At 41.6% G+C, this 21376-nt stretch overlaps 2 protein-coding genes across 11 annotated transcripts in view; one reads left to right on the forward strand and one right to left on the reverse strand.

Annotated features, from left to right (window-relative positions):
* Positions 1 to 8992: 8992 nt before the first annotated feature.
* Positions 8993 to 17792, reverse strand: gcm2 (glial cells missing transcription factor 2). 4 transcript variants are annotated; one of them, XM_020625499.1, is made up of 9 exons: positions 17737 to 17792; positions 16306 to 16449; positions 12619 to 12682; positions 11906 to 12094; positions 11711 to 11823; positions 11319 to 11444; positions 10981 to 11237; positions 10526 to 10760; positions 8993 to 10319 (listed from the first exon to the last, which is right to left on the reverse strand). In XM_020625499.1, the coding sequence occupies exons 2-9, from the start codon at positions 16396 to 16398 to the stop codon at positions 10005 to 10007; spliced, it is 1392 nt and encodes a 463-aa protein (XP_020481155.1). In that variant the 5' UTR covers positions 16399 to 16449; positions 17737 to 17792; the 3' UTR covers positions 8993 to 10004. The 4 variants fall into 4 exon arrangements, with proteins under 4 accessions (XP_020481155.1, XP_020481154.1, XP_020481156.1 ...); XM_020625498.1 differs by lacking the exon at positions 17737 to 17792 and adding an exon at positions 16967 to 17047; XM_020625500.1 differs by lacking the exon at positions 17737 to 17792 and adding an exon at positions 16539 to 16724 and having other exon boundaries at positions 11367 to 11444.
* Positions 17036 to 21376, forward strand: part of sycp2l (synaptonemal complex protein 2-like) — a 26453-nt gene continuing 22112 nt past the window's right edge. For 3 of the 7 annotated variants that reach the window (XM_020625489.1, XM_020625492.1, XM_020625494.1), the window contains exons 1-7: positions 17215 to 17570; positions 18547 to 18666; positions 19717 to 19830; positions 20273 to 20377; positions 20926 to 20950; positions 21048 to 21127; positions 21216 to 21304. In XM_020625489.1, the coding sequence (XP_020481145.1) occupies positions 17517 to 17570; positions 18547 to 18666; positions 19717 to 19830; positions 20273 to 20377; positions 20926 to 20950; positions 21048 to 21127; positions 21216 to 21304 (587 nt within the window). In that variant the 5' untranslated portion in view covers positions 17215 to 17516. Of the gene's footprint in view, positions 17109 to 17214; positions 17571 to 18546; positions 18667 to 19716; positions 19831 to 20272; positions 20378 to 20925; positions 20951 to 21047; positions 21128 to 21215; positions 21305 to 21376 lie in introns of those variants that run through there. The other 4 variants (XM_020625490.1, XM_020625496.1, XM_020625493.1 and 1 more) reach the window with 3 other exon arrangements.

Genomic DNA, 21376 nt, shown 5'->3' on the forward strand with positions numbered 1-21376 from the left:
GCCTCCCCGCCGCCCCCCCCCCTGCCTCTCCTCAGCTTTCTCTATCCTGTGGGCTCTGCACCTCACCTGTGTTGCATTCCAGTAATTAGCGACTGATTGGTCAATGCACACAGCTGGGGTGCATCCCGATGATTACCTTCACCTCCTTATATAAACCTCTGGCAGACGCTCCGTCTTTGCCGGAACACTAACATAGTAACGCGGACTGTACATGTTGGTAGAATGCTACGCTGACACTGTGCGTTTTGGCTTGACTCTACCACGCTACCTACGCGCTACGCTAATTTACACTACACTACACTACACATTTTGGTAGAATGCTACGCTGACAGACACTGTGCGTTTTGGGTTGACTCTACCACACTACCTACGCGCTACGCTAATTTACACTACACTACATATCATACATATCCAAGTACCGTACTTTCCCATGTTATGTTCTTTTGATACTTTGTGTTCACTTTATTTACCTGCTACCGTCATGTTTTTCCCCCTAGCACCTGGGACTGCAAACTTGAGTCCAACCTCAGTCCTCCCTCACCCTCCTGGTGAGGGGGGCTACCATAACAGCTTCCCACAACACCCACAGATAAATGGTTTAAATCACTTGATTCTATCACTTCACAATTTTGTTGGAAAAACAAGAAACCCAAAATTTCTCTATCTACCCTCCAAAAGAAGAAATCACTAGGTGGTCTAGAAGCATCAAATTTTCAATATTACTACTTGGCAAATCAGCTACAGTATTTAGTCAAATGGATTCAGAAGAACAGTTACAACAGTGCATGGATAGAATTAGAGCAAAATTACTGTATATATAACTTAAATAACTCTGTTGCAGACCTCCCTTTTCTACCAAACTCTACTAAGAACATGAATCATTGTAAGAACATCACAATCCTCTCAACTCTGACAGCCTGGTGGAAAGTAAACAAAATCACTAAATCATCACTTGCACCATGTAGATACACTGCAATTTGGCACAACCCTGATTTTCAACTGCATAATAACTCTATCTATTTCCCAGTATGGCAACACAAAGGAATCACTCACTTACATCACCTATTTGAAATGAACCAGTTCATATCATTTAATACACTGATCCAGAAGTATGGAGTTCAGAGAGAACAGTTCCTCCAGTACAATCAGCTAAAATCCATAATTAAATCAAACATTAGTGTAACCAATAACCCACTACAGCCTTCCAAATTAATTGAAGAAATTATGAAAATTACATTCTCCAAGAAAATAATATCCAAGCTATATAAACTTATATCAAATATAGACTCAACAATAACAATACCAAAACTCAAATGGGAAAATGATTCAACTCTCCCCCTTAACTCCCATTTCTGCACAGAAATGTGCAATAACATCTTTTCTATGACCAGCAATGTAAACTTGTTCATTCCCTCTGGATAGCAGTGACAGAGAAACTCTCCACCATCTTGGGCTGTAGAATCCCTCCTTCTCCATCACTTTGCTTACTCGGTAATATCATAGAAATTGGCACCTACCAATTAAATATAAAAACCCACTCCTCATTTCTCTAGCTATTGCCAAGAAAACAATCTTTCAAAATTGGAAATAAAAAAAAATTACTACACATAAATCACTGGACCAACCTTCTGACAGAATACATCACATTAGAGAAAATGGCATCCACTCACAAGAATAGTTTATCTGCTTTTTATGAGACATGGAACCCATTTTTAACATATTTTAACTTGAATCAAATACCTGGGGCTGAGGCCACACACATTCCCACCAGCCTCTAGAAATGTAACAAGCTGATTTTTTAGTAGTACTCTTATCATCATTATTATTGGTAATTTTTTTTTTTTTACTTCCCCTCCTTTTCCCTTTCTTGCATTTCATAGACTGCATAAGTTGGAAATACCCACACTTCACACACTACAACCTCGTTAAACACTTTATATCCTTTTGTAATGTCATGTAACTGTTGTCTTGTCTCCCATGTTCAGTACTGTTTTGTTAATGTGTTACTTTGTTTCAATAAAAAAAAATGGCAGCAACAGCACAGCGACAGTGGAAGCAACTGCAATGGCTGGAACAGCTACAGGAACAGCAGCAGCAACTGTTGAAAGAAAAGCCCTGCATAATCTTTAATGGTGGTAACAGCAGGGGCAACACAGCAACTGAGACAGGACAGCAGCCTCAGTTGCTTCTGCCATTGCCAATGCTTTTAGTATTTCTTGAAAGCCTGTTGCTTCTGCTGAATGTTTGTAGGGTTGCGTTGCTATTTCCAGTTGCTGCTGTTGTGTCTACCTTTGCTCTTATTGCTGTTACTGCTGCTGCTAATAAAGATCTACTGTTGCTCCACTTGCTGCTGCTTCTGTGGATTATATTACTGCTCTTTTTGTTTTTGTTGATACTCCTAGTGCTCATCCTGTTTCTTTTGCAGTCTTGTTGCTTGTGTTGCCGTGGCCCCTGCACTCTCTCTAGTTTATGTTAGCTTTTGGTTCCACAGCAGCAGTTTGGTTTGAAGCGACATGAAAGCTACCAGCACGTTGCTGCTGGCGAGTGACCATGACGGTCTTTGTGCCTACGTGATGTTTCTGTGAGTCCTCACAGAGGAGATCTGAGCGATAAAGCCAAGAGACGGATGGATGAGGGAGCAGATAGAGCAGCAGGTACAACTGGGTTTGGATCCAAATAAACAACTGCAGCTCATTTTCCCAGCATGCAGTGGGGTGGCGGCATTTCAGCATCTGAATGGACATTACAAAGTGGGTCTGAGTGGATGTCTGATTGGTTCAGGTTGAGACGTGACTTGATGACCTAACCTTCCTAACTGTGCATATGACAAATAAACACTTTGACCTTTGACATCACACCAGCGTTCCTTCACACTGATGTACTAAATGTGTATTACAACTATATTACAAATGTACTATTGTACCTTCTATCCTGAGTACTCTGAGCTCTGGGGCAGGATGGTTAGGCTTTTATCAGCTACTCTCACCACTGTCTTCCCAGTGTAATTGTAAATCCAGAACAGGGTTAACATTTATTTCTTTTTCAAAATATGATGACACATTATTTCTAGAGCAGTATCGTGAATATCAATAAAAGGAAAGTCACAATTTAAGGCTTAAGCTTAATAAATAATACTTCTTACACTTAGAACTCAGTGAGGTTTAAAACCAGCAGAGAATGATTGGGCCGTCGTCTCTGACAGAATTCTATAAAAATTGTATTATTTTTAAAGACGCGTGGATAGTTCAGCTATAGTCAACTGACTTTTAGCTTTAGCTGTTAGCCTAGCAAAGGTAACTGTCACTAAGTAACCCTAACCCTCTGCACCACCAGAACCACATTTCAAATCCATTTCAGGAAACTTTGATTTCCTGTTGACCAAGCATCCTGTTTGAACAAGAACTAAATGAAAGAACCTCTCAGAGCAATCCTACGAAGATCCACCAGCTGATAACCATCTTATCACCATCTGAGTCACAAAAATATCCTGATTTTCCAGGGAGCTGCTAAACCTTTCCCTGCAAACATCATCGGGCTGCAAGATTCTATCAGGGCATGGTGCCCTGAGCCCAGCAGATAGCGATCAAACCGGCACTGTCATACCTCTTTAAGAAGACAGTACATTTGTATGAGTTGGCCTGCACTGATAAGACTTCTCACAGCACCAGGAAACAGCCAGGCCTAACACAGGTACACCGAACATACGCCTGCGCAGGTGGCCTCTAGAATGAGCTGCTGTGGATTAGTTTGATCGCTTTTATCGGCCATCTTTGTTTCCAAAGTTTTGCTCATTTTCCTTTGAAGCTGATATGATTTTCATTTCTTTCTGCAGCAGCTGTTTGTTTATAGGGGCCAGCCTCTCCCCTCCATCATTGTTCATCCACTCATCTTCTTCTTGTCACAACAGCGTTTCAAACAGCAAAATCATTTCATATCACCAAAGAAAGTAAATGTTTCAGCTGAACTCTGAACTTTGACCAGTGAGTCTGCACCAATTACAAGTCTAACAGCAAACTCCAGCCCTAGCAATACAGCTTTAATAATCTGTTTGTCTGCATGTCCACAGGTTTTCAACAAAAAATACACATTTATCTCTAAAAATAGAGGTGTGTTTGGAGGATATAAAAACCATGTTGAGACATTCTTAGTAATGTCGGTTTGACCCTGTCCGTCCGTCTGTGTCTGTTGTGAATCACAACCATGTAGCATCACAGTGAAAACATCCATTAGTGCAGAGCCACATCAGAGTCGGGGGGTTGGAGGAGGTGCAGGGGCAGATGTGTCATTGTTTGGAAAGGTATCTCATGTCGGCTGAAGGGATGATTTATTTAGCAGAGAATAAGTAGTCGAGGAATGAAAATGATTTGCGTGTGAAAATGCAGTGATGGAGATCAGCAGAGAAGAAGATGAGACGATAAGACGCCAGGATGAGGTGATGCTCGGTGAAAGGATAGAATTACACAGTTTGGGATTATCTGCTCTCACCTAGTTCATAGGTGAGAGACAGGTGAGGCGTTGGTTGACAGGCTGAGAGATGCTGCAACTTCAAAACATCTGTACCTCAGAGGTCTGGTCCACTAAAACACCTTGAAAACATCGGCCAATCATGGGAGAGCATTTCATCTGTATTTAGAAAAAATTACCTTGACACAAGCCATCACCTCATCACCCTGTTGTTATCCTCATGTTGCCCTCACCTTTATCAGAATCAGAATCAGCTTTATTGGCCAGGTGTGTCGGATACATGAGGAACTTGACTCTGGTACATCGTCTCTCAATGTGTATGTACGTATCCCCATGCAAGGGGCAAGTAAACAGTAGACCAGCATAAGGCTGTGTAGTATAACAAAATAAGCAGTATTAACAGGCAGTAAACAATGCAGACAGACAAAGGAATGCTCATTGAAATGAGATAAACATAAATAAAAATAGCGTACTTAAAACCAGAGACCTGTCTGAATCTGTATAATCTGTACAAGGTATATTTACAGGTATTGCACTGAGGGTTATTGTCCAGTCATACTGTCATTGGTTAACTGTTCATCAGAGTGATGGCCTGGGGGAAGAAACTGTCCCTCTGCCTGGTTGTCTTCGTGCACAGTGACCTGTAATGCCGTCCAGAGGGGAGGAGTTCAAACAGATTGTGCTCCAGGGTGTGAGGGGTCTGCAGTGATCCTCTCCTCCCTCCTTTTGACCCGTGAAGTGTACAGGTCCTCCATGGAGGGCAGGCTCACACCAATGACCTTTTCTGGATGCTGGTAAAACTAACATCTATCATGCATAACCCCTCCCATCCCCTGCACCACACAGTGGTGGCTCTGAACAGTTCTTTTAGCACAAGACTGTTACATCCCCAGTGTAAGAAGGAGCGTTACCGCAGGTCATTCCTCCCCACAGCCATCAGACTGTACAACACATCACTGCAGTGATAAACTAGGTGAAATTATGAGGGACTATGTAATAATCTACTGAGGTGCAATATTCAGCTCCTGGGGGTGAAATGTGTAATATCTTGTTCCTGATCTCTCTCAAATACTGTACATTGCCCTGCTTTAGGTATTTTTGAGTAGTTGCTCAGAGATCCTTATGGCTGAAACATAGGTTTCTCTCCCCCATTGTGGGATTAATTGTGTGAGTAATATTCGATTGTTCTTGATTTCCTGGTTGTTTAGTCTCTACTGCTGTTCCTGATTCTCTCCAGTGCTGCTCTGCCCTGTTTTTAGGTGCCTTGATTTGCTTATTTGTGCTGTGATAAATGTAATGCTCTGATGGCGCTACTTGTGTGTATGGGTTCTAATGCGTTGTTGCCTTTATGTAACTGTTTATTTTAAGACTAAGTGTTCTTTGTTCCTACGTACTTATGTATGCATGCGCCGCGCGGAGCAGCAGCAAGTTACAGCAGCTATGTCCTCGTTGTATTCTTTTCCGTGTTTTTATGAAGTTCTGTTCTTATCAAGAGTCAAGTCAAGAATCTTTATTGTCATTATGCAAAGCACAATGAATTTTTTTCCGGCAGCTCTCGGCTTAAAAGACAGACATATTATTTACATAACACACAATTGTATAAGTCAATATAAAAATATGAACAAATAAAAAGGGATGTATGGGACCTAATCAGGTCAGCAGCATGTTACAGCAAGAGCGTAGTAACATTATAAGGTGCACCTCAGTGCAAATCTCAGTCTTTAGGAAGAGGTGTGAGGTCCAGTGTTCTGTGTCTGTCCATAGGGGGGAGGTTGTGTGTGTGACTAGGGTTTAGGGGGGGTGATTGATTTCATAGCTCTGGGGAAGAAGCTGTGTCTCAGTCTGTTTGTTTTAGTCTTTATATTCCTGTACCTTTTCCTGGAGGGAAGAGCCACAAACAGACTGTTGCCTGGGTGGGTGGGGTCTGCAGCAATCCGTCCTGCCCTCCTCTGGATTGGGTCAGTGTATAGTGAGTCCAGATCCAGAAGAGGACTCCCTACAATGCCCTGAGCTGCTCTCACCACCCGGGTCAAGTCCTTTCTGTCCTGTGCAGTGCAGCTCCCGTACCACACTGTCACACTGAGACAGAGGATGCTCTCTACTGTCGCTCTGTAGAAGTTTGCAAGCAACTGAGAGGAGAGACCAGCGTGTTTCAGCTTCCTGAGGAAGAAAAGCCTTTGCTGGGCTTTCTTCACAGGATAGGATGTGTTCAGGTCAGATGTGATGAGGATGCCCAGGAACTTGATGTTATCCACTTGCTCCACCACCTCCCTGTGTATGAGAAGAGGAGCATATTTTGTCTTCCTGTACCTCCTATAATCCACAATGACTTCCTTAGTCTTGTTGGTGTTCAGGACAAGATTGTTATCTGAACACCACCTTGTCAGGTGCTGGATCTCCTTTCTGTAGTGAGTCTCATCATTGTCTGAGATGAGACCCACTACGGTAGTGTCGTCTGCAAACTTCACAACTGTGTTTGTGGGGTGAATAGCATCACAGTCATGGATAAACAGAGTGAAGAGGACTGGGGCTGAGCACACAGCCCTGTGGTGTGCCTGTGTTCAGGACCAGTGTGAATGATGTGCACCACTTGAGGCCTGTTAGTGAGGAAGTTTTATGTGTCTGTTCTTATGGTGTTATGTTGTCTATTGCTGCTGTAACACAGAATTTTCCCCACTGTGGGATCAATAAAGTACCTACTCTACTTGTGCAGTCCTGACTGTCCACTGAAGTCTGTACTTCTCCTGTTTGGTTGCTGAGCCAAACCAGACAGTGATTGAGGTGCAGAGAACAGACTCAATGGTTGCTCTGTAGAACTGTATCAGCAGCTCCTGAGGCAGGTCGAACTTCCTGAGCTGGTGCAGGAAGTTCCAGTTATCTGGAAGTTTACCTGTAACTCACAGCCTTGGCAGTACCCCCATCTGCTGCTTCCAGCTCATCTGATTCTACCATCTCTAATGGTCAACCACCAAGTGCTCTACACTCACCTTGACCTTCTCCTTCAGGTGGATTTCAATCTGCACTTGGTCTTTTCACCTGCAGCTGAACTCTGATCTTACCTGTCTATAGATACTCACCTGTGCATTCATCCCTCTGGAACAAAACATACAGTTTATTTATTATTTCCTGTGTAAAACCAGACTTGCATTTTCAAAATGCAGCTCAGAGCTGTTCGATTGTAGTGTGCTGGGATCAGAGTAGATGGTTCAGCCTCTCTGAACACTGGACGTGATCACCTACTGATGGATGTTAATGTAAACGGCTGGGAAGGTAACGAGTGATGTCAGGAAACGAGTAAAGGAATGAGTGATTTTAATGGAAGTTAGTGACAGAGACTAGCAGAAACCAGAGATTTAAAGGTTCACCGTGAGGACAGCACCATCCTTCCTGTCCCGACATGTCCTTGTCAAAACAACATTCATTACTCATCCGGACTGAAACCGGCCGACATCCAAACACCAACGCTTTGATCCTCTGCTGCAGGGTCCTCGCCCCGAGGCTCTGAACCCTGGAGGGGACACGGTCCTGACAGCCAGAACTCCGCCTCAGTGGTGGTTTTGTTTAAAGGAGCAGTCCAACTTTTAGTTAAATCCTTCAGCTCCAGTGACATTTGTTGAAATTACAATTACACTGTAATTGTTGAAATTACAGTACATTTAGTCAATCTTTAGGTAAAGAGGAGAGGGGAGGGGAGGAGAGTAGGGGGCAGGAGAGAAGAAGAAGAGAGGAGAGGAGAGAGGAGAGGGGAAATGAGAGGGAAAAGAAGAGGAGAGGGGAAAGGAGAGGGGAGGAGAGAGGAGAGGGATGATGGGAGAGCTCTGTTGGGATGATAAGGCCCTACGAGGTCTTTAAGATATGATGGAGCCTTGTCATTAGGGGCTTTGTATGTTAGGAGAAGCATTTTAAATTCTATTCTGGATTTTACAGGGAGCCAGTGGAGAGAAGCTAATATAGGAGAGATATGATCTCTCTTGCTAGTTCCTGTCAGTACTCTTACTGCGGTATTTTGGATTAACAGGAGGTTTTTAAGGAATTATTGGGACATCCTGATAGTAAAGAGTTACAGTAGTCCAGCCTAGAAGTAACAAATGCATGGACCAGTTTGTCAATTTTCCATATTATAAGTGTATAGGGTAACTCCACCTTCACCAGCTGCCACGTTAAAGTGATGAACACAATAATGCATCAGTCTTTATAATCCAATAGCATCATTTACATTACTGTGAAAAGGGCCGTTCTGCAGAATCACTACTGTTACTTTGGCTGTTTCAAGTATATTTTGATGCTGATACTTTGGTACTTTTACTTAAGTAACTTTTTGAATGCTTGACATTTACTTTTATTCAAGTGAACAATCTGAGTACTTCTTTCACTGCATTTGTTTTAATCGTAGACAATAATGTCAGTTTGAGTTTATATGCAAAGCTTAGAGTTGTCTGTGCTCTGGAAGGCATTTTCTGACATTTTATTCACTGAACAATCAGTCTACTATTAAACAAAAAGATCTTCTGTTTGTTACTTTGCATGCAGAACAAATTGAAACAACCATGGGGTGGTAATCTAACAGTTTTGTTGAAAGACACACCAAAAATATACTTTCAAAGGGGTGTTACACCATTTCTTCATGCATTAATTGGGGAAAATGTTTCCATTGTGGTTCTAGTTTTTCGTAAAAAATGAGTCTCCTCAGAATCAAACAGAAAAACTGAGTCTGTCCAACAGTTTGTGTAATGTGAGACTTCAATCCACATCAGTTTTATTCAGTTTGTTCTTTCAATTACAGACAGCCCAGTTTAAGCTGAAAGTCTATCTGATTCAATAAATAACAGAAACATCTAACATCCTGTGTGTTGTTTACTCATTTCTGAAAGCAGAAACACTAAATTAGATCATGTGTTATATAAACCTGAAGACCTCTCTCTGTCTCAAAATGACAGAATCCTGAACTTTGGACAAAAACTGCCATCACAAGATTCAGGTTTCTGGGTGTTCACTGTCTACTCGGCAGTCACTCACTTGCAAATGGGGATGGTTTTGTTTGTTCTCACGTGACCCACTCCTGGGGACACAAAAAGAGGTGACACAGCACATTTTGGGGGACTCTACAAAACATGACACAACTCATTTCTGGGGACTCTAAGACCTGACACAACCACCATTAACTGAGAAGTGAAAAACTCCATTCACTGAGGAAGGCAACAGCCTCTGTCTGAAAGCTGCAGAAACACCCAGTAAATTGAGCCTTGTGTTGAGGCTTTCTTCTCAAACAGGATCCTGGTTCCTGAGATCCAGTTTGACTGTTTAAAAATTTAAGTTTTAATGTGAGCGATCTCTTCAGTTTTTGTCTTGAAAAGGGGGTCACTGGAAGGAAATTTTGAGAACAAGTGAGGACTCCATGAATGTCTTTTTTCATGGACCACATCATCCTCTCAATTCCTGATTCGTCCAGATGTACCAGCAGGTATGGACAGGTACAGCATCTGTTTTGGAAGTGGCAGTAGTAGCAGTAATGGTAGTGACCATGTAGAGGTAGTGCTGCATTAGTAGTCATCGTAGCGGTATGTGTTGGGGTAGGCATAGCGGTAGTCGTAGCCGTCAGCCCGCTCTGTTTTGGTTTGCAGAGGTTCAGGTTGAATTGACAGAGACTTGATGACTCCGCCAGACTCCTCTGTAACCTTGACCTCAGTGGAGTATGAGGAGGCGGAGGCATCGTCCATTAGGGAGGAGCAGCTGGGGAGACCTGGGAGTTTGGGGGTGGAGCAGGGCTGGTAGGATGAGAGTCCAGCTGGAGGTTTGGGACATGACTGATAAGGAGGGGGTGGTGCAGGAGGTTTTGGACAGGGTTGGTAGGAGACCTGAGGAGGACCAGAGATAGTGTCAGTGTGAGAGTAAAGTTTCATTCCTGCAACCCCTTAACAACTGTTTGTGGACCTGTTGACCTCAATTTACAGAGGATTTACCTGGGTCCACTTGCAGATCTCCTGTTGTTATGGTTAGGGACTCTTAAAAAGTCCTCACATCTACGGTCTGCACGTGACCCCTCTTGGCGAACTGTACCCACCTTGGTTGTTGTGGTGATGATGGTCTGCAGTGCTGCAGGGGACCCTGGGGCATTACCGGGGAAACGGCAGGGGTACTCTGCACTGTAGTAATGGTGGTTGTCACTATAGGGGGTGGAGCCTTTTAACAGCTCCTTCCAGCTTGGAGGAGGCTTCGACTGGGGGTCAAAAGAAGAGGAGGAGGAGAGAGGAGCCGACGATGAAGAGGAGGACGAACAACCCAGGACAGGGGCCACTCTGCACACAAATCAGGATCTGGTTACAATTGTCAGTACAGTATGTAGTTTAAACTGTCAGACTTTGGTTTAGACTTGTTAGGTCTGCCAGGACTTGGATTTGTGATCTGGTTCAAACTTGTTAAGGATCTGGTATAATATAAAATCCCAGGATCTAATCAGAACCTGATATAAATGTGTTTAACATTACAAGGATCTGGTTTAGAGAGTGTGAGGCTGACCGGGGGTCACAGAGGTCAGAGGTCACGGGATATGAAGGCGAGGTCAGGTATCCCTGGAATTCATAGCTGGGCCGACCCATGTAAAGCCTTGGATTGGCTGGTTTCTGCAGTGTGGGTGGGGTCTCTCCCAGTGCACTGTGGGGGTTGTAGTAGGGCTCTGGGCTCTGGAATGCTGGGTAATGCTGTGGGACGTTTGGTTCGATGAAGGAGATTCTGTCTGCTGGCTCAACACAGGAGAGGAGGGTGGGGCCCAGAGCCTGAAACAACAAACAAAGAAACAATAAAGAAACAACAGCAGCATTAGAAAACAGTTGTTGTTAATGTTCTGTGTTGTCAACCTGTGTTTCAATGAGTCGTCTTTTAGGTGTGAACGGAGGCGAACTGACTCGTCTCTTCACTGAGCTTCTTCTGGCTTCCGTCTCGGACTTGGACTCTGGCCTGGGATGATCATGGACCCCTTTAGCCTGGAGGACCACAACAACAATAAATCTATTAGCAGCAAACAGAAAATATGGCATTTAGACCTTAGACTGCCAGGACCTTGTTTTAATTTAGACTAAATCCTAAATCTGGTGTGGACTTATTTAGATCATAAAAATATGGTTTTAGCATTCTCTGATTCTCTGTTTAGTCTAGTAGACATGATTTGTCTAGTTAGTGTGGTTAGCCCATTTAGCGTGTTTAGCACTGTTAGTTGTCTGTGGAGTCTGTGAAAGATAAAGGTGTGGACCTGGAAGAAGATGGCCTTTCCATCAACTCTCCAGAAGTTGGTGACAGGGTAACCACTGTGGCCACGACAGGGCAACAGCTCCAGGGTGGCGTTACAGCTCGGACACAGCTTCTCTGAAACACACACAGTCCGGTCAGGGCCCCATGGACACAGGTGGAGTGGACCTGAACAGGTTCTGGATCTGGTTTTCCTTACTCTGCTGTTTCTGTCGGGCCTTATCACAGATGGCGGGGCGCAGCTGCAGTCTGGATCCGTCAGGCAGCGCACAGGCTCGAGAACAGACCACCACACCCAGACAGGACTTCTTCAGGATCTGACAGTTGTGATTGTTGGTGTTTCTCATGGCCCAGCCGGACAGGTGTCTCTGAGCGTTCTTGTCTTCCGCTGGAAAATGACAACACTGATTAGGTAAAACTGACTCTGGACTCTCTCCATGGTGTCTGCAGGTCTCAGAAAGTCTTACAAAGAATTTACTTAATTTCCATCAGAAAGGTCCTGAAGAGGTTTTTAAAATTCCCAAACTTCATTTACAAAGATCTGGAATGTTTTTCTGCAAGATACTCTTTGACATAAGCCCCATACTGAGAGGAAAGCGACACAAAATATGCTTGTGCTGGTTCTAAATCTGGCTGGGATTGCTCCAACCCCCCCGTTTGGGACTGAGCGACATAAAGGATGAATGAATGAATGGTTCTGAATCTGTATTGGGACCAGTGCCCAATAGGCCTGTTCGGATGTTAGATGGTAATTATCGGTCTTATGAACCTGGCCCTAATGAACCCGCACCAGCCCTGTTTGTTGAGCTAAAACCAAGCCACCAGTTGGTTCAGTTGTCCATCACAGTCAGGCCCACATGATTTTATTTGTTGATGTTTAATTATCAAACTTAATGGGTGTTTGTTTCTCACCGCTGTAGATGTACCGAACATACCCATCCGTCCACTCCTGGAACGGGTCGAACTGCTTTGTGTCCTGCGCACACAGACAGACAGGTTAGTCTCCACGAGGGCTTTTGCCCTTTGTGTTGATCAGAAGTCAGAATGCATGTCCAGCATTTGCTGTATCATCAAACGTACATCACCTAAGAACAGTGTTTAACTTCTAAATGTTTGTCTGATATGAAAATAAAACCTGAATCCTTTACAAAATCCAGACCGAAGAATCCATTATAATTCAGATTTTAGAAATGCTGAAGTCATCTGTCTAGCAGAATTCCGTACACTTTTTTATGGTATTTAAGAAAATGACAATCTTGAATGTGGGCTCATGAGCTCTGAGTTTTGAAAATCCTTCTAAGACTGGAATAAACCATGCCTCATAAAAATGACATTCATATAAACAAAAACAATAAAACAGAAAAGAAAACTGAATTATGAGTCAAGAGTCCGGCAGCATAACTCCTCTGTGCCAAACTCTGTGCAATTTTAGAGTATTAAAGAAAATGACAAAATTTAAAATTTCTTGTATTCCTTTGCAATTAAAATCATATTTTCTACAAAGGTTATGTCCTTATCTATTATTATTTTAAAGCTCATTTTCACTGTCAGGTGTCATTATATTGCTACTACATCCTAATATTTTGTATAAAAAAACTCTCACATCTAAAATTAATTTTAAAAATGTGGACTCTCAGCATTAAAAGAGGAAACATCCAGTAGAACTACCAGCCAAACTCAGTACAGTTTTTACAGCATTTAAGAAATCTCAGAATGTCACGTCATTTATTCATTTAAGGTTTCATTTATATTTTCTGTATATTTCATGTTTTTATTTTAATGTTTCAAGAGGCACTGAGCTTCATGTTCAGTGTCTTAGGACCTGACCACCAGGATGAGGGATTTGTTGTCTGACACCTGGAATAATTATAAATAATTATTATATCAACACCATGAATATGCATTTAAAGAAAAATTAGCAATTAAAGCCTCCAACCAAACTCTGTACAATTTTCTGACCATCTAAAGAAATGTCGTGATTTATTCTTTGAGTACCAAGCTCTGTACAATTTGTACAAGAAATACAATGTGTATTTAAAAGAATCAAAGAAATGTCTGACTACATTTCTTCTCTGTTGTTTCTCAGCATCATTGTTGCTGTTGTTATCATAGGTAATAATCAATCAGAGATATTGATCAGAGGGACAGCTGGCTCCAGATCAGCTGTGTGACCTAGTGTTTTGGTTTTACTTGAAACAAAAATACAAAAACCAGTTTTCACTGTTGCTGCAACAACACAGAGTGAAGGGCCGAGTCAGCACGAGTCACATAACCGTCACACAACCTTCAGACAACCTTTGAATGACCCCAAAACCTTCCAGAAACAACCAGAAACCTTCAGATAATGATAAGTCTTAAATAACATTTACCATACTTTTAGAGAAACAGTTCAATATTATAGAATTGTGAAATTTTGGAAAACAGCCTAAATCAAATAAAGTGAAGTGGAATTGTTAAAAGATTTACATGAATCAGTTAAACTTTAAAACATTTACAACAGGATAATAATATAATAATGCTGCAAACTTTGAGATTTTTTTTTGTCAAAATGTGGTGCAGAGTTTATTTGGAGGCTGCTTTCATGACTTCAGTTGTCCTAAAATCTGGAAAACTAAAAATGACCTTTACAAAATTAATTAACATTAAGCATGTTTTTAGAATAAACTTTTTTCCTTTTCTTTTTTTAAACCAACATAATGTTTAACTGAAGCAATAAACAATCAGACCAAGATAAAATATGTTGTCATTTTGCACTGATACAGCAGAATTTATCATGAAAATAGATAAACTAAATAAATTATAATAAAAAGGAAGACATCGCAGACAATGTGGAGAAGCTTTAAACCAAAAGAGAAAAGGTTTACAGGGAATGAACATTTCTCTTAAATACTTAAAATATTGTATACAGTTTGGTTGGTGACTGATGGAGTCATTAACCATCATCATTCATCAGTTATTTTCTTTCTAAATACATTTTTAATGTGAATGTATTTTTGTATAAATGTCATTTTGGGAAACAATTTGTTCTGTTCCAGATTTATAATAATAATAATTGATTATAGTGCTCAACTAAACTGTGCATTTAATTTGACAAAAATTTCACAATTTGTTTATTAATTTGGACGGGATCATATTTCCTGTAAATCCGATGTCATCATGTATTTGTCTCCACTCTGTTCTAGCCATCTATCATCCATCCATCCATGTAGTCTACAAACAATTACAGTAAAATTTCAAAAGACGAATTTCTCTAAACCATTGAAAAGTAGAAATGATTACTGGCTCTAATCATGTTTAGTTTAATTTTCTTAAGTTTTACTTTTCTTAAAATAGTTAGTTATTAGTCAGTTATTCATATTTGTTTTAAGATAGTAAAACAACCAGGATGTGAATAAACTCCAATTTTTTCCTACAACCTCCAGTCAAATTTTGTACAGTTTTTGGAAATTTAAGAAAACCATAAATTATTACACTTCATTCACTGAACAGATTAATTATATTTTCTGTCTGTCTTAATATCCCTGATCTAAATGTTGTCTTCACACTGCCAGGTGTTGTTTTTACAACAGAATTCGTTTAAGATCGAACGCAGCGGGCCCTCTCGCTCCGAGCTTTGTGCCTAAAAATTTGTATTATAGTGCGTGTTCGCGTTTGTTGTGTTTATATTCTGGTGCGCGTAGTTCAACGTCTACGCTGCGCCCAAGATGCAGCCGCCACTGCCTTGTGGATGTACACGGTTTTGAGTCACAGATTTATCCTAATTACGTTAATCCAGTTCTTATTCTATTTTATTTTTATACTACTTTATTCTATTTTAGTTCCTAAATGTTATGTCACCCAATACTAGGTGAGAGAGAAGCAGTATTTCGATTTTTATGCATGTCCTGCACATATGGTGAACTGATAATAAAATTCTTGAAGCTTATTTTTATTTATTCAATCAAGATATTTCACCGAATTCGTCTTAATGACTTAAACCCAGATGTTTCTCTAAAAACGTGTTCAATATGAATTTCCTTCTAAAAGTCAGGTTAGCACACTGAGCTTTTTCTAGGTCACGAGTCTCTTCTTCACGGACTCTTCCAGCAGAGCTTCACATGAGAAATCGTAAATATGTTGTCTCCGCGCAAACCCTGTACATTTTATTTAGTTCAAACATATCACAAAACGTCGAACTCCTATGAAATCTTGCCAGCCTGTATACAAGCTCTCTAGCCTCCAGCCAAACTCCGTACAGTTTTTGTTGAAGAAGAAAATATCCGATAGCCTATTTAAACTATTTAAATACATTTCACGTTTGAGCTGTTTCCATACATTTAATCTCTTCACATCACGATCTACCTGCTGTTTTAAAGCTTTTGTGTGAGTCATTCGGACATGAAGTTAATTAGATTTTCATTAGTTCTGTTTTTGCCGAAAATGGATCAAATGTAAGAGAAAATAGGACTTAAAGTTTCTTTTGTAGGACGAACAGACCCGCCAATGGTCTCCTTGTTTAACTGTGATTTAACCCGACTTTAAACAGAGTAGGATATTAAAGGACGTACAGTAAACCCGGTGAAACGGACCGGAGAACAACTCAAACCCACTGGTTTTTACCTGTGGTAGTTTCGGGTCATTGATGTCCCATGTCAACTTCATTCCGACAGAGCACACGCAGTCCACGTCGTCGCGCTCCTCAGCTCGGGACATCGTCCTGATCCTGGCCCAGTCGTCCACAGTTCTGTTTCGGATCCTTCAGCTCTTTAAGGTCCAGACAGAAAAAAACATTAGCAAACTGGGTCCGGATAATAATAATAAAGTGAATGGTTTTATTCTGAAGCGTTTCGGACCGGAAGCTGCTGTTCAGACTTGATGAGCTTATTCTTTAATTAAAGATACAAAATATCCCGTGCGCAGGGCGCGTGCAGCTCCGGTGACTCTCAGGTAGAAGTAAAGAGACAGGTGAGACAGTCACGAGCCTCCAGAGGGAGGGAGAGAGGAGGGAGGGCATTTTAAGAAAAGGGACCAAGGAAGGAAGGAGGGACGTAATAAAAATGGAGAGAGTGAAGAAAAGAAGGATACGGGATTACAAGATGGTGCCCACTACTCCTACTGAACATTGCTGGCCTGAGGCATAGGCAGTGTTGGGCGGCCCACTGCGCATGCTTATTAGGAAGACGTCACGAAAATCTAACTCCGGTGTCTAGGCTCTGGGAAGGTTTTACAAATATAAACCCCCGTGGATTGAACACTCATAAAACAAGTAGCGATGATTGACCTGGTCTACAGTCCGGGGCGTCCTGCCAGCAGGTTTGCACACCTAATCCTAACCCTGTAGTACCGCGAGTGGCCACTGTTGGCTGAACAGGTGCGTGGCAGCGCCGCATCCAGCTCTCTACATCCTTGGGCTAATTCAGCAGGTAAAATTTGTCTTTGTTGCTGAAAGTGTATAAATAAAGTTTGAGGGTAAGTTTGAATGTGTCCTCAGTGTTTGAATAGCCACCACCCAAACTCTGTTTTCAGTTTTCTCACGTCATCTTTGAGCTCTGTCGCTGTAGTTTTTAAACACTGTCACACTTCAAAGTCAGTCAAATGCTGTATGAGGTTCGGTGCACAACACCAGTACCAGAACCCAACAGACACAGGACAAAACGCCCCTCCAGCCTACACCCACCTGAGAGTGGGCTGGAGTGCAGGAAGGGGGCTCGGGGGCAGGGTTAAAGTTCAGAAGACATGTTAAATATGGATTTTCTGCAGAAGAATAAACAGCTGTGTGACTCCCATGGGACAGACAGCCAGGTAGTCACAGGTGAGCAGCTCGTCCTCTGATGACTACTGAGATTGTTTTGGGAGAAACACTCCAGTGTTTACAGAACACACAGGTAAACAGGCGTGTGTGTTTCTCTGTATCAGACACACAACAGCTACACTGCACGTGCAGCACAAACACTGTCCTACACACATGCACCAGTGGAATTAACATGTCACAAAGAAACAAACAAACAAAACAGTCAATACATGCTCCTATAATAATAATTGTACTATTACCTCTACTGATCATACGGATAATATCAAACTATATAATGATATGGACAATACTGGATGTTCAGGTGCAGGACTGTAATCTAAAATCAGGAGGATGCTGAATTTTATTTTGACGTTGTTGCTGCTTGTTAAAGGGAATCGTTTTATTTTGTCGGCCTCACGAACAGGACGTTCTTGTAACTTTCAGACTACATCAATCTTATTTAAACGGATTCCTGCGCGGTCTTGACACTCATGAGATAATTGGCTGCAGCTGTGCGCGTTCACGAGTCGTCGAGAGGAGACAACATGGTAAATAAGTAATTGGCGTTAACGTCAACTGCACATGTCTGCGCGGTTTAAGTCTTATATCGCTCTAGTTACCGGCTAGTTTTAGTTTTAAATCGTTGTAAAATTAAACTGAGTTAGGTGCAGTAAAGTTAACATGACAGATTCATATAAACTAAGGAAATCGGCAGGTGTTTCTGCTGTTTATAGACTTAAATCGCCCTAAAATTAAATGGAGTTTTGTGCACTTAGGCTTTCACGTCAATATAAATAAAAAAATTCATTTAAAAAGATGTTTACAAAATCTGGCGACCTCTGCAGGTGTGTCTGCTAGTCTGTTTACCCCTCTGTCACACAGTGCAGGCTGCAGCACCCCCTGCTGTCTGTCTGCAGGAATTGAAAAATAAAACAGTTAAAATAACGTTTTATTCTTCATAAACACTTAACTTAAAACGTAAACAATTAATTAAATTTGGTGCATTGAGGATATTTAACATTAGTCAGTGTTTGTTGAAAGAGAGGAAACAAGTTTATGTTTTGTGCCAGTTTGACAAGAAGATGGAGGAGTGTCTGCTCCGTGGAGACCCGTCTCGTCTGGTTTCTGTGCTCCACTATGAAGGACTGACCAGTAACGCCCTCACCAGACTGGACCAACTTGTTACCAAGGTAACAGGATCTGGGTCCTGGTCTTGAACTGTGGTTCAGCAAGATTTAGTGGGATTTAAGACTGCAGTGTTTATGTATAAAGCCAGGAACAATTTATTACCTGGTGGAATTCAAAAACTATTTAATGAAAGGGAAGGGGGATACAATTTAAGGGGTCAGTTAAATTTAAAAATTCATGCTATACGTACAACCAAAAAAAGATTTTGCATTTCCATAAGTGGGGTAAAACTATGGAATAACTTAAGTGTAGACATAAAAAACAGTACTAGAATTGACAAGTTTAAACATAAATATAAAGGTATGTGTCAATCAAGATATATGCAAGAACAGGCTCAATGATTAATTACATGGACAATTGTGGGTGTGGTGTACACTTTGTAATAATTCTTTAGTATATTACGTAGAAGTGAATCATTTACTGCTTGCAAACCAATGATGGTAAGATGATGTCATGGGGTAGGACTGGGTAAGTCTGACTTCTTCCTACTCCATTCAAGCATGTACTAGGTATATGCAAATTGATATTGGATTATGTGTAAAATTATGTGTGTTGTCATATCAACTGTTTTTACATGCTTGAAAAAATAAATCAAATCAAGTCCAGACTGCTGAAATGAACCAATGTTCTCTCCTCTGTGAGCACAGTCTGAAGACAGTTTATTTTTTATTTGTTAAATCCTGACTTCAGCTTGAATAACAGCATGCTCTTCTTTTGAAATCAAGGTGAACTGAGTTGAAAGCAAAGAGGCATCACATTAATGAGTTAATGTCTGTGTTCCCCTATCACAGGACAAATAATGCAAGAAGTGTTGAGGGCTCTCAACATGTCTTAGTATGTAATTGGGATGGTTTAAAATAGTCTTGCTCCTTACCTGATGCAATTCCAGGTTTGGGTTTAAGGGTGTGTTGCTATGAAAACAGATTAATTTTAAACAACGCTCAGTGAATGTAAAATCCCATCTCATGTCGAACCATTTACCAGGAAAACGTGGTTTATAACGAATGGGCCTGTTCTGTTGTGCTTATTGTTTGTTGTTGACCTTTCTGCAGGAACTCTGTGGCTCTGGCTTCAGCAGAGTCCTGGTGGTGGTCAAGGCTTTAGAGATTCTGTCTCAGAACAAAGACGACTTGCAGGAGCTCATCAACCACGGACTGACTGCCCAAGTAATCTGTGCTATTCCCTGATCAATAATCAGTCTGTACTAATTACTTACCACTCTGTGCTAATCAATAATCAGTAGGGTTAGTAGCCTACTATAGTGATACCGTAGTAGTCTACTACTCTATCACTATAGTAGGCCACTATAATGATTCTGTAGTAGTAGTACTACAGTGATACAGTAGTACAGTAGTAATTTTAAATTAATATGTGGCGGTCAAGTGTTGATATTGTGGCGGCTCACCTCAAATAAATCAGTGAATACACTGTGGCGCGTGTAAATAAAATTATTTTTTCTATCGCATTTCAAGAAGTATCTTACGATGCTTTTATCGTGCGTGTTCATATCGTGATGATGAAAATACGATTTATCGGTCAGCCCTAATGGTCAGTCTCTACTTATAAATGCTGTTTCTTTTCTACTGTAATTTGTTGTTTATTTTGTAGGTGTGTTTGTGGTTCAAAGCCATCCATGACCTGCTGACCTCTGACTTCCACAAAAGCTCCACCCCCCTGCTGAGCCTGACTGAGGAGTTCTACGATTACTTTCTGGTGAGGAGCATGCTAGGTAATGAAGGCTCCGGTGGCTTTAGTCACATGACACCACACGTCAGCTGTGCACTATAGGGGAGAGCCAGGCAGGTGAGGTCTATTCACAGTACTGTTCTGGTAGAGGAGCCTGGCCCACAGGGACCTGATGCGGACCACAGGTCAGTCTTTTGGCTCTGTGGAGCTGTGAGGCCCTGCACAGTGATTGACAGGCAAAGCCTCAACAGCCGACCGACCTGACTCCACGGACCACTGTAGGTACCAGATCGGCTCACTTACAGCTGACGACACACGTTATGATTGATGTCGGAAAGTGTGTGATAATTGGTGCATGGTTGCTTTGTCATTACACCTACTGTAAACTTGGCACTAATGTCTCACATCAATATTATGTTTATAACAGATTGCTAGCTGTTGGTCAGCTAAGAACAAACATAGCTTCTAATTTCTCACATCAGTCTTATGTAGAGGTGGGAAGTGGTAAAGTACAAATCTTGTATTCTCTTGGTTTCTAAAATCTCCACTGACTTTAAACTCTTTCTGTCCATCAGCTGCTGGGTCAAGCTTCTCTCCCTGGTTGGTTCCTTCAGTTTTTCATCTTCAGTCACAGTTTCACTTTCTCGTGTCAACCTCTCCGCTCACCTGTCTACATCTCTACCTGTCTACCTCTCAGTCTGTCAGCTGTCTGAGGTCCTCCTCCAGTTGTCTCGAGTTGCTATGGAAACTGAAATCTACTTCCCACTGAGACTGGAGGTAAATTCTAATGGTTTGCCCCAATCTGCGCTCTAATGGCCTGTGCCAGTCTCTAATGGTCTCTCCTGGTCTGCGTGTTTCTTTTCAGGCCATCAGAATCTTTAACAGCATCCTGGGTTCTTTGAGTCGAGAAGGGTTGAGACTTTTCCAGAATGACGAGAACCAGAATGAAATACTGTAATACCCTGTCTGTCAGAGCATCTGTCTGTCCATCCTGTACAGCCAGTGGTGGTTCTACATTGAATTACT

This window comes from Monopterus albus, unplaced genomic scaffold (assembly GCF_001952655.1).
Source record: "Monopterus albus unplaced genomic scaffold, M_albus_1.0 scaffold355.1, whole genome shotgun sequence".
Lineage (NCBI taxonomy): Eukaryota > Metazoa > Chordata > Actinopteri > Synbranchiformes > Synbranchidae > Monopterus > Monopterus albus.

Bases quoted from the DNA above. Each gene is read 5' to 3' on its own strand.
- gcm2 (XM_020625499.1), bottom strand. From the start codon at position 16,398: ATGTCCCGAGCTGAGGAGCGCGACGACGTGGACTGCGTGTGCTCTGTC. The intron at 12,095-12,618 runs GTGAGAAACAAA...GTCATTTTCCAG, and splicing joins TGTTCGGTACATCTACAGCG to CGGAAGACAAGAACGCTCAG. The intron at 11,824-11,905 runs GTAAGGAAAACC...TGTGTGTTTCAG, and splicing joins GGCCCGACAGAAACAGCAGA to AGAAGCTGTGTCCGAGCTGT.